At 31.3% G+C, this 14,027-nt stretch overlaps 1 protein-coding gene across 2 annotated transcripts in view; it reads left to right on the top strand.

The window, feature by feature from the left end:
- Nucleotides 1-14,027, top strand: part of DACH1 (dachshund family transcription factor 1) — a 429,256-nt gene that overhangs the window by 305,934 nt on the left and 109,295 nt on the right. For both annotated transcript variants that reach the window (XM_522679.8, XM_016925363.4), the window contains 2 exons: nucleotides 80-215; nucleotides 2,883-3,017. In XM_522679.8, the coding sequence (XP_522679.5) occupies nucleotides 80-215; nucleotides 2,883-3,017 (271 nt within the window). The remainder of the gene's footprint in view (nucleotides 1-79; nucleotides 216-2,882; nucleotides 3,018-14,027) is intronic.

Genomic DNA, 14,027 nt, shown 5'->3' with positions numbered 1-14,027 from the left:
GAAAAAACAACATTCATTAAGTAAAGATCCGTTGTATTTAACATCTTTTCTACCCTCCTTCCCTCTCTTGCTGGTGCAGGAGCGTGTTCCTGATAGCCCCTCACCTGCCCCCTCTCTGGAGGAGGGGAGAAGGCCTGGCAGTCACCCATCATCACATCGCAGCAGCAGCGTGTCCAGCTCCCCTGCTCGGACTGAGAGCTCTTCTGACAGAATCCGTAGGTCTCATACTTCTACTTGTCACCATTTTAAACTTTATTAGGGTTCAGCTGGCTTTTCTAATCAACATGCCCTCATTCCAAATGGATCTCAGATGGATCATGTTCTGAAACTCTGTAGCAATAGCCATCTCTCAAAATTATGTTTCCCAGTTTGCAATATCATGAGGTATGATACTACATTAATAACAGGTCCTGATATAAATTTCCTCTCTTTGATGCCACATATAAAGATTTGAGCTATGAAACAGAGAAAATAAGTAACCTTTTAGATTGGTTTCTGAAGTAAACACAACCAATTCTCAAATATCTAGTGTCTTGGTACACTGTTTATGGATTATTCAACATCATTCCTCAAATCCTACTCTGCCATTTTTGTAATTCACTGACTTTAAAATTTTATCCTTGTGTTAATGGAGATATCCACAAAGAGAAATGAGTTAAATTCAAAATACTAAATTTAAAAAGCATACATTTCTAAGTCATTCAGGTGGTCAATGGATTAAATAATTTGAAATTAGCTAAGTTTGAGAATTTGAATTAGTAACAATCAATAATGCATAGTATTGCCATATATTGTTATTTTTAAAATTTGGAAAGTAGGACTGTGTGTTATTTTATAATATTTTCACAATATTTAATCTTGGTAGTTATGGCCAAGAAAATTAAGAATAAAGTTAAAATGCCATCCAATTAACAAGTGATTTTTGTGTCTGTACAATAATCTCAGATTGTTCTTTTGATAAATGACTATATTAAAAGAGAATAACTTGTTTGATAAAACCTATATATATTGCTTATTTCCAGAATTTAGCTATTATTTTATGCAGTTATGTTTATAGCATACACTTCATCTAATTGTACAAAGTTTATTTAAGTTATTTGGTTGTCGAGAATATTTTCATAATAGGAAAGCATTTTCTAGAAAGTCACTTCATAGGTTATAAAGGAATGTATGCATAAAGTGAAAATTGTTGATCTGGGAGCTATTGAAGTGGATAATTTAAAGATTAAGTTGAATGCTATGTAAATAATTATAAATAAAAGATAGACAATTATTGGCAATTATATAGTTCAACATAATACTAAATATATATACTTGCTTTGGCCTGCTGGAAACGTATTTCCTTAATTTTATAACTTTATATACAATTTTAAAACAGTTTTCAAATAAAATATTTACTGTATATTTTTATGGTATGTTGACACTAGAATCAGAAATTTAATGATAAATATTGGTTTCATTATAAGATATTGTCATTGGAAAGGTGCTGTCCTAGAGAAAAAAAAAAATTGGAACAAAATGAAAATGACGGACAGATGGGGGAAGATTTGAATGAGTTTTGTTATACATTCATGTTATTTTAGTAATGGTAATATTCTTTTTTCAATTTTTGATAGAAACAAAGGAGACATTTTTGTATGCCTGGGATACCATAATTGTTGAAATGGAAATACATCCACATCCACACACATACATATATATGTACATATATGTAACATATTACTTTAAAGTAATTTTAGACTAACAGAAAATTTTCAAATATAATGCAAATTATTCTTATGTGTTTGTCATCCTGATTTACCTCATCAGTCAACCAATCAAGTTCTCTGAAAGTGATATCTCAATAAAGGCATAATGTCACCTAGTGCTTCTGTCATAGATTTAATACAACTTTACCTCAAATTCATCATCGTTTATCTTCTAGAAACAAGAACATTATTTTACATAAGAGAAAAATGATCAAAATCAGGAAAATAACATTATTATAGTACTAAAATTTGAACTACAGTTTTTATTTAAATTGCACTGGTTTTCACACCAATATTTTTTAAAGCAAGATTTTTTTTTTCTAGCTGCAAAAGCCAATCTATGATCACACACTACAATTAGTTGTCATATTCTCTTAGTATTCTTTAATCTGGAACAGTTCCTTAGTCCATTTTGTCTTTCAGTAACTTTTTTTTTTTTTTTTTTTTTTTTTAGTACAGGCCATTTATTTTGTAGAATGTCCCTCAGTTTGGATTTTTTTATGTTTCCTTTTGATTAGACTTAGGTTATGGATGTTTGGTGGGAATCACACAGCTGTGATAATGTGTCCTTCTTAGTGAATCATTTCAGGAAACACACATTTCTACAATACCAGCAATAACTTTATCACTTTCTTAAGGTGGTGACTACTAGGTTTCTCTATTGCAATATTACTTGTTGATGATGTTTACCTTTGTAGATAGTGAGTGTCTGGTGAGAAAAATATCTTAAGACTATGCAAATATTCTGTTCTTTACCAAACTTCCATTCACTAGTTTTAGAATTATCCCTTGATCCTGAAACAATTATTATTAATGGTGTTTGCCAAATAGCAATTTCTACTATATTCTTATATTTTAAAAATTTACATTTTCCAGATAAAAATCTTGTTTTATGCAAAATGAAAATAAAGTGAGGTGATGTCATTTTCAATATTTTCTGCATATTCTGACAAATTATCATGTTTATCAGTTATCACAGTGTTTTTAGGGATAGATTATAAATTTAAAGTTAGACCATTATATTAATATTATAGTTACTGTTGAGTCCAAGAGAGTTTAATTGACTTATTGGAACCTTGTGTGTTATGGTGTTTTTGTGTTTTGTTTTGTTTGTTTTCTTTTCGGCCATAATAGCGGTCCATCAGAATGGGTTGTCCATGAACCAGATGCTGATGGGCTTATCACCAAATGTACTTCCTGGGCCCAAAGAGGGAGATTTGGCCGGTCATGACATGGGACATGAGTCAAAAAGGATGCATATTGAAAAAGGTAATGTATGATTATATATTCCTTGTTTTTCCCGATTCAATAGATTTTAGAACTAGATTTTAATCACACAATGAAGTCTATCTCTACATCATGTAAAAAAAAAAGCATATAAATGTTTTTAAAATCCACAATATTAAGTACAAATTAAACCTATTCATTCAACAAAAAAGAGATATGAATGAAGACCTGCTGCACTTCTCTTACACAACAGGTAAGTTACAATTTAGTTACCAGTACATTAAAAAAAAAAGTCCCAATCGTTATCTCTCAGTTCCTAAAGGGTCTGCTATTTGACTTTTTCAATACCTTCAGGGTCACTGTCATTTTACTTAGCATGATAGAACAATAACAATATAGAAAGGATTATTCTGTCTTCTTTTGAATTAAAAAAACAGTTTACAGACCAATAAGGAAACAGAAATATATTTTATATGTCAATGTACTACTAGTTGTTTCAAAATATGCCAAGAAAGCTCAGGTTCTACATAGCTAAAAAAGTTTCTTATATTTTGTTAATGTCAATCAAACCCATTTTTCACAGGCAAAAATGTGTATTTTCATGCCTTATTTGATAATTCCATGAAAAAATTAAAATATTTTAGTCAGCATATTAGAAATTTATTCTTGGAGATGCAAATACGTATTTTCAAATTGTAAGTGTTAAATTGTGGATATCAGAATCTTCCCACCTATTTTTTATTTTAACTTAATATTTTCAAACTTTATAAATATAGATAGGATAATTTGCTTATCTTTTTTTGACAAAGCCATCAAATAATCAGTGTTGTGAATAAGGGTATTTCTTTGGAAAACATAAAAGGGGCACAATTAATCAGCTGTCAGCAAGGAAAGGAAACAAAATTGGGTATTTAAATAATTGAACAGGAATAAATGCATGGAGGGAGATTAAGTTAAGGAGGGGTACCTTCTTCCCACCAAAAAGACTACTCACAAAAAAGTAAAAATGCTTACATAAAACATTTCCCTTTCAGCATAAAAATAGCTCTGCTAAATCCCTTAGGGAGAAGGAGTATATTTCTACAAATTAGATTATTTGAGCTGTGGAATGTCAGTGAGAAAACAATAATCTAGGTACTAACATGTTAACATCTAGGCATAATTGAGAAATAGAGACATTAATAAAATTTTTACATTATTTATTGTGAAACTTGATATCAAGTGCTATTTATATTAGGCATTCTAATGCAGTGCACGACTAGGTCAGATGGTCTCTAAATTTTTAACTTACATTTTTTTCACAACCTCTTCATTAACAATAAAGCAGAATGTCATGTATATTATCCATCATATTTATTTTGACCTATACTTTTGATATTTAATCAAAAATCCATGCATAGCAATATTGTAAAAATTAGAATAGTGGGGCTGGGTGTACTGGCTCACACCTGTAATCCCAGCACTTTGGGAGGCTGAGGCGGGCAGATCACGAGGTCAGGAGTCGAGACCAGCCTGACCAATATGGTGAAACTCCGTCTCTACTAAAAATACAAAAATTAGATGGGCGTGATGGTGTGCACCTGTAGTCCCAGCTACTCAGGAGGCTGAGGCAGAAGAATTGCTTGAACCCTGGAGGCAGAGGTTGCAGTAAGCTGAGATCGCGCCACTGCACTGCAGCCTGGGTGACAGAGTGACAGTCCATGTCAAAAAAAAAAAAAGAAAAGATAAGAAAAATTAGTATACTGGTAAAACATAAAGTTTCATCAAAGACTCAAGTTTTAATTAATGATATTTAAATATAATAATTAAATGTATGGGTGTCACAATCATTCTCCACTAGGGTTGAGCTAAAGAGTAAAGCCCTACAGAAAATTATTTGAGTCACTCTTTTCTCAATTTTCCCTTACATACTATTTACCAAGTTTAACTTGGGATGCATAAGAAGGAAGTTAATTTATGTTATACAATGAATGACAGGATATTAGAGCTAAATTCTCTTGCAGCACCATGGTGGAGAAGGGCTAAGAGAAATATACAAGTCCAGAGGTGGTAGTGAAGAGAAAAATACAAAAGGAATGACCAGTACTAGAATTGGAATAACAAATCTCACTAGAATTTTTGGTGGAGAGCTTTGTGCCATGTTATCCTTTGAATTGACCTATATTTTTCATAACTATTCCTTTTTCATATGTCAAGATTTCAATCTCTCTACTTATTTATTATTATTATAATTTTGCCACCGTGGAGCCTTTTTTGAGATAATATACTAGGTTGATGATCTAGGCATGTTTTAAAGTATTTGCTTTGTTATTTGGAAGTTATTTCTTCATTGCTATCCTTCCACTACTAGAATGTACTACATTTGCTTTAAACAGACTAGGCAGTCTTTGAGTGCATACTGATCTGGGCTGAATTACTAGAAGTTTCTAAGAGATAGACAAGAATTAAAACAACTGTGGAGATCACATGCTTTAAGGATTAATAGCAAGGCCAAAGGTGGAATTTTCTGACCTTCATAAAGCACATTTATATGAAACACATTAGAACATTCTGACCACGAATATACATAAAAACTTACTATATCACTAATGGTACTTACATCAAGGTTTTATAAATTGTTTTGCTGTAAGAACAAAGTCCTTGACCATAGCCCGACAGTTTCCCAATATTTTGACATATATTTTATAGTGACAAATAAATTTTTAAGATTCTCCCTAGAAATGTGAAAGTATCATTGATTTCAAATGTGTATATGTAATCTCAAAATTTTAATAGATTTTGATACTATTCTAGTAAACGTTTTGTTATGTGATGCTTTTCTCTTGTGTGTACCTTCTTTTATCTAGTTTTTAATATAGTGAATTAATAGTAAATATTCATAGGCTTTCTAGATTGATAGAAACTACGAAATTAAAAATTGTTTTCTTTCATAACAAAGTTTTCATGGGCCTCATAATATCCCTGTAACTTTCCTACAACTCATATCTATATCAAACAGATAACTTCATTTAGAGATAGATATTTGTGGAGAAATTAATTGTATGTTCGTTACATTTTAGGCTTGAACCTATATGTAATTTTCTGCCTGCCAACTAAATTATTCAAAGGACAATTAATTCTTTAGAAAACACGGATTCCAAAAATAGATGCCAAAATTTATTTGTATTCTGAGAATCACTGTGGTCTGAAATCTTAAGCATCAGTAACTTAAACATTTTATGTTCTTCTTAATATTAAATAGCTATGGGCTCCATTCTATTAGCCCAAAAAATTAAGTCACCATTAGTTGAAGGACCAGTGGTTTTAACTATTGAGTAAATTCATTCCATCTTAAAAATAAAGAATGCTCACATAAGGTTTTGAGCTTAGAGAGAGTATAATTAAGGCATATATATGCATATATATATACACAATATATATATAAAATACAAAAATGTTATATATATAATAATATAAAACACAAAAATATAAAAATACAAAATACAAAAACAAAATGTTATATATATATAAAACAAAAGTTTTAGGCTTGAATCTATGTCAGTTCACATCCATATATATGTATATATATATGTATATATATATACACATGTATATGTATATATGTATATGTATAATATACATATATGTATATATGTATAATATACATATATGTATATATGTATAATATACATATGTATATATGTATAATCCCATATATATATATGGGATTACAGCACCCACCACCACGCCTGGCTAATTTTTGTATTTTTAGTAGAGACAGCATTTCACGATGTTGGCCAGGCTGGTCTCGAACTCCTGATCTCAGGTGATCCACCTGCCTTGGCTTCCCAAAGTGCTGAGATTACAGGGCGTGAGCTACCACACCTGGTCTATTAGTTCTGTCTCTTTCTCTCTCTCTCTCTCTCTCTCTCTCTCTATATATATATATATATATATTCACATCCATATATATATATGCATGAAAACTGTCTTTCAGCTTTTCCAAACATCCGGAGTTCTCAAGAGCTTTCTGTGTTTTAAAACATTGCTGATCTTTTCCCTCATTCTAAATATAGTGGAATAGGCTGTAATAATTGACATTTGTGGTATATAAATAGGCTCACTGTTTCTTGATGCTAGAGCTCTCTGTTTATCCTCCACACATTTGTCCACTGACGCTAGTTTACAGTGTTGCTCTCTCATGCATAATTTGTTTTGGTTTTTCTTAAATTGCTGCTACTTTCAACAAATTTTGGAGCACACTTCTTTCCTTGCCTGTAACTCAATATGTACATTTTTGTTATTATACAATTTACCTAATTTTTGATTGATCAAAAATTATATATATGATGGAGATAAGCCTATAATATTAACTTCTTCCAATTATAGAAAACTTAGGCATTTATAGTTGTGACTAACTGTTGCATACCTAATTTGTGTTATTGTATTTTGGTCTTGGATTAAGTAGTCCAATGTGAAGTAATCAATGAGTAAATATTTACTGAAAGCTAGATATGTGAATGAAAAGAAATGAAATGCAAATCAATCGCTCTCTTTCTCTGTCTCTCCCTTTCCTCGTTAAAATTATACAGATTTTTTTCTTGATATGTCATTTCTCCTACAGATAAGGCTTTTCTCTTCATTTGTTTTCATAAGAAATAAGAAAACTTTCTTTCACTGGTGACAACTTCAGGAGACCAACATTTCAGAGGCAGGACTAATCTGAGGGAGGCAGGAAATCCAGGGGATTTGCTTCAGGCCATAAAGCACTTCTTTTGTGTCATATTCTGCTTGGTGGGGAATGCTCAAGATTTCCAATGCTCAACATCTTTGTATAAAAACTTTTCATACTGGTAATCTAAAGTGAAGGACACAGCACTAAAGGCAATAATGTAGTTAGCAAACTGGCCATATTTGGCTTTTTGTCTCTTCTTTATATTTTAGTCTTAGCATCCAACCTTATGGACCATTTTCATACAAAGCCCTTTTGAAAGAAAATCATTATGTATCACTTTATTCAAGTTTTTGGAAGTAATTTTTGAAATATATTTTTATTTGTGCAGTTCTCATTGTATAAAAATCCTAACTTAAATCAAGATTGAGTCTTCAAACATGCAGCAACATGAATGGAACTGCAGGTCATTGTGTTACGTGAGATAAGCCAAGCACAGAAAGACAATAAGTACATGTTCTCACATACATGGGAACTACAAAAGCGGATCTCATGAAGGTAGTTAGATTGCTGGTTTCCAGAGGCTGTTTAGAACAGTGGGGAGGAGAGAGGATTAATGGGTCTAAATACACAGTTAGATAGATGAAATAAGACCTAATGTTCAATAAATCAATAGGGTGACTATAGTTTACAGCAATCTATTGCATATTTCAAAATACCTAGAAGAGGATAATTTCAAATATTTCTAGCATAAAGAAAAGACAAATATTTAGGGTGATGGATATCCCAATTCTACTGATTTGGTCTTTAAAAATTATGTAAATGTCTTAAACTATCGCATGTACTCCCAAAATATATACATCTATTATGTATCAATAAAAAATTAAATTATAAGTAAACAAATGGCTTTTTTCTTTTAAATTCTAAATAGATCTTATTCAAATGAATCAATACTAAATATTACATACAACAACTATATGGGAGCCTGTTAGTATCTCCTGTGTCTATATAGAATTGCATAGACTAAAAGCCTTTTTTCTTTAAAATTTTCTATATTTTGATAATGTTAACACATATTATAGGGCCATGAGTATTTTCACTTGTAAAATTCTCTAACACGCAACTTCTCCTTCACTTATACCACCTAAATATATTTTTTGTTGGCATATCTCAAAGTCTCCTGTAAAATATTCTATTACCTACCTATGTAATTTTCCTCCTCAGTTTCCATGCCTCGAAAATAAGTGTTGAACTTAGTGCCATCACTTTTAGTTCTGTGATTATAACACTGGACAACAACAACTTTCTTTGGATCCCAGAGCTCTTTCTTAAGTAGATAGCAGATTTCATATGCAAAGCCATAGCTCAGCTTGCTTAAGACACTGGTTTTGTTCTTTTATGAATTATTTCTAGGAGCAGAGCTTGTAATAATATTTCAGTGACAATTGAGGAAAATACTTACTGTAAGATATTCATAACAGCCCTGTAAATGATGGGCAATTGGTATAAAATATAGACTATAATATTTATTTACTTTTTACCCATGCGCCTTGATGACCATCACGTCACACTGAACTTTCAAGTTTCTCAAACATCCTCTGTCCTTTCCTACATGATTTCTGTTTCTTTCCTTACATGGGATATGTATGCCTTCCTATCCACTAGTGTTCAGCCCAAACTTCTTCAGGGCAGGAGCTATGTCTTCTCACCTTCTTTGTATACTTAGCACAGGTTCTGGCATTAGTGGGTACAATAAATTTCTTTTCAGAGTTAAGTGAGATAATATATGTCTGGAGTGCTTGATGCATATAAATATCCAATGGAAACCATTACTACTATCAAGTTAGCTAATGAGCAAGTGGTTTGATTATATAAATTGGAAAATATACATGCTTTAAACCTCTGAATTAGAATATTATCTATTTACAATTCATAATACCACAGTTATCATGATTTACATTTGACCCCAAATAGGAAATTTGAAATTATAATATTGTAGACAGCACTTTGATTACATATAGCTAAAATGTAATGTGTACAGTTTTGGAGGAAAAAATTGCTAAATTAACTACATTAATCAGCTATTTTATATGTCAATGATTGTATTCAAAATAATCTTTATTTATTTAATACAATTTCAATGAACCTAGAATTCATTCAATAAATATATTGAGGAGAAACAAATGTGTGTGGCTGTGTAAATCACAGGTGATAGTGGGTATTAGATGTGAATAGGCTACAAGAGAGTGGGTTAGAAATCAAACAAGATTCCCTCTGATGGGTAAGAATTCTGTCTTTGAACTACTCACACATGCCACTTGTAAAGTAAATTACTACAGTTTTACATAAAGGTTACATTTCCCAGGAATTTATCATATAAGCAATATGAATATTATATTTAAAAATAGAGTCATTTATTAGTGTTGACAACCTCAGTGGTTTCTCAGTTATATCTCCAGTACATCTTTTCTATGTTTAGATTTTAGTAACTTTTTTGTATATTTAGAAAACTGAATCACGTTAATATCTACTGATAATTTTCATGCACTATATGTCAAAGAGACAAGAGCAGTCTTATAAATGCTATAAATTTATACATTATAGTAGTTTTACTTGTGATCAGATGAGATGCCTTTTCCTCATTTAAAAAAAACTATTATTCCACTTAATCTGCTTTATTTTCTTAATACGTAGGTGTGGAATGACTCACTTCCTCACTGTTTAAGAGATTGTTTTTATATAGTTGTGCAAATAGATAATATTTTTAAAGCATTAAACGTGGGGTAGAGAACAAATTACTAGTAGACTCACTTATCAGTTTCACATTGAAATTTGCTTCATTTAATGATTTATCAATCATCATAAATTCCCTTATTTTATTGCTTTCATCTAAGATGTGATTGGATAACTTATTATTTGGCTTAATGAATTGGTTATCTCTAGTTTTTTTTTCCTGCAATTTACTAGCATATTGCTAGTAGATTTCTTTCAGTTTTGCTAGTTTCCAGTTGATAGTTTGCATAGTCTAGTATGGAAGTGATCTACAGAGGAAGGTTATGTGTATTTTTTGCTATGTCTATTTGAGTGAGAATTTACCCCAAATTGAAACTTTTTCTTTTTCTTTCTTTCTTTTTTCTTTTTGGTGACAGAGTCTTGCTCTGTTGCCCAGGCTGGAGTGCAGTGGCACAATCATGGTTCAATTCAACCTCCACCTCCCGGGTTCAAGTGATCCTTGGGTCTCAGCCTCCCGAATAGCTGGGACTTCAAGCACACGCCACCACACCGGCTACTTTTTGTATTTTTAGTGGAGATGAGGTTTTACAATGTAGGCTAGGCTGGTCTCGAACTCCTGGGCTCAGGCAATCCACCCACCTCAGCATCCCAAAGTGCTGAGATTACAGGCGTGAGCCACCACACAGTGCCTGAAACTTAATTTTGAGAATAGTAATTAACAATCCAACATTGTTTAGTGGAGCTGAAGATGTTTTTATTTTGCACATTTTAATTTTGTAAATGGACAGCTATGTTTTTTTCCTCAAAGAACTATAAAACACTTGTTTTCCTTCCTTGGTTAGACTTATTTAGAAATGTACAAAAATGACTGTTAAAAGTTCAGTGATTCTAACAGCTTTCTTATTTTTTAATATGAAAGAATAATAAAATTCAAATTCTGAGTTTCCACAGATACCAGATTACTCTGTATGATGATGTTTTTATGGAATAAAAGAATAGAATATCTGAAACTGCATATATTTTGACCTAATATTTTTGAAGTTTCTAACCTGAGATATAAACTGCCACATGGACATATAATTATTTGACATAATAATGACTTTTCTACAAACAAAGTTGTTTATCTTATGGCTAATCATCACTAAATACAAATAAATTTCTTATTTGTTCAAAATATCTTCCAAGTATCTAAATTTTTAAAAAGAGAAAGGGTTGCCACTTAAAAACATATTTTCAATTTTGCCTAACATTCACATTCTACTTTTATTAAAATTTTTTATAACCTCTCATGTGCACACGTATACCCCTGCATACACACAAATGCTTTAACTTCTCTTGGTAGATGATGGAGTGATCTTGCATTGAATGCTGTATTATAGGTTAAGAAGCAGAGTAACACCCCTGTTGTTTCTTGTGCTTGGAGCAGTTTGAATTCTTCCATCAAATTGATAGGATGATTTAACACATTCAGTCAGCCTTGTTTGCAGGGCTTGTACATAATAGCCAAGCTTAGGTAAATCCTAAAGACACTAGAACTAATTTGAAGTTTATATGAAATAGATCAGAAGTTAATATGGAACTAGTGGTTATTATGTTTAAATGCATAGTAACCTGGTGATATTTTGAAGATATTTTAAAGGAGATCTTGCCCACCTGCTGTAGAAAACTGGGTAGTGTTTTTCTTTGACTTTTCCTTGCTTACTACCACTTAATCTTTTCCTTTTGACAAATTATTCCTAGAGATGTATGTGATAACTTCTGTGTATAACAATCAGTTTTGTGCCAGTAGAAGCTGCATTTTAGATTTTCTTTAAAATTTTACATTACCATTGTTGCTAGTATCTTATGCTACAGTTTCAGAATATTAAACAAGTACAATTGTTTTAACTACTGTGAAATTGACAGATGAAGCTGAAAACCAAAAGCACCTTTCATGGGATTTTAAACACTATTTTCCTCCATATGCCATCCCAATTATTATTTAGATATTACATTCCTAATTTACTGTTAAGGTTGATTAGAATTCAAGCCTCTCAAAAGCATGCACCAAAGGTCTTGGGCTGTGGAAAACATTTTTATAAAATAATCCATTAATGCAGAGGAGTGCAACTAAATTAGTTAGCAATTTGCTGAGCATGAATTAATGAACAGAGCTTCTTCCAGCTCCCAGAGTTGTAATTTTCATAATAACCTCAGACCTTTATTTGGCAGGTTGTTTAGTTTTTTCGTTTGAAGGTTTTCATTAGTCTAATGAGGACTGTGCAAGGGCGAGCAGTCAGCACAATTTACATGGGAAAGCTATCATAATAAATGAAGCAATTTGAATAACACGCAAGGGTTTATGCAACAAGATAAGAAGAGATTGTAGAGCGAGATTTAGAGGTAACCAATACATTAGACCAACTAATAACTGAAGTAATCCCAATAAAAGGCTTAAGTGAAAGGAATGAAATTAATGATATATACGAAGTTGTAATGATATGATACATGATTCATTAGATTAATAAAATAAGTATTCAATTGTTTTTAGTGCTTTTGGTCTAAGCTTTGTTTATATCAGGCATTTTAATTAGGATTGTTCTCTAGATCACTTTGCTTAGTTAACTTTTAGACCATAGCTGAGGTTTTTAATGATATTTTTTTCCTTCTTATTTAATCTTTATAGCCTTGATAGTTCATTGAATTAATTATAAGCAATATATTGTGTATAGAAATGCTTTTTAAAAGTAATTGCATATAGCTCTACCTAAGTGGTGATTAAACTTTAAGAATGAATGCTCAATATGTTTCTAAATTCTTAAAAACAACTGCTTTTGCTTCCACTCCAAGCAAGTAAAGTACCCTTATGTTGTAATGTTCTATAATTTCATATCAAAATAGTAATAACTAAGGATTATTTTATTGGTATATTTCAGGAGGAGCCATTTATTAAATACATTATTAGAAATTTATTATATCCAATGTAAATCTTTAAGATACAAGTTAAAAAATTTACTTTAAAAAAGCCATAAATTAATTTTCTTCTTTATATATCCCTCTTTTGAAAAATGTAATCTGGTTCGCAAGTGCTTGAGAATTATACTTTTGTGAAGGTAAATCAGTCTGACAATCCTGTGTGCTTTTACAAAGCTGTGATGTGAGGAAACAGTTGATAGGATGATTTAAAAAAATTTTATTGCAAGCAATATAAACTTTAGAAAGCTGATCTCTTTGACATATGGAGCCAAATTACTTTAAAACTAAGTAAAATGTAATTTTCTACATAAAAATGTATCAGCCTTCACTGGATCACTACCTAAAGGGAATTCCCCTTCTACTCAGATATCTGTATAAGTGGCCAAAATTGATGGATATTTATGAAGGCTTTGCCATTCTGTGCTCTTCTAAGTTTGGAATTACTGCATGCCTCTCTGCCTTGATTTCAAATCACAGCCTCTTGGATGTAGAAAATTTAATAGATAATTATCTTCCCTTATGTTAATGAAGGGAACAAGTTGTTTAGTCTTCATTTGTGAATATGTTAAAGTTATGTTAGGATACTTTTAAAAAATCATGATGGCTATATATTTCAAACTTGTGATTACATTTGTCTTTATGGTTCTTCATTTAAAAGACAGCACAAATGAATTATTTTGTGAACTATATTTTGTTAAAAAATTTTCAATAAA

The sequence above is a fragment of the Pan troglodytes genome, chromosome 14 (genome assembly GCF_028858775.2).
Source record: "Pan troglodytes isolate AG18354 chromosome 14, NHGRI_mPanTro3-v2.0_pri, whole genome shotgun sequence".
Classification (NCBI taxonomy): Eukaryota; Metazoa; Chordata; class Mammalia; order Primates; family Hominidae; genus Pan; species Pan troglodytes.
This window is presented reverse-complemented; position numbering and strand designations above follow the sequence as displayed.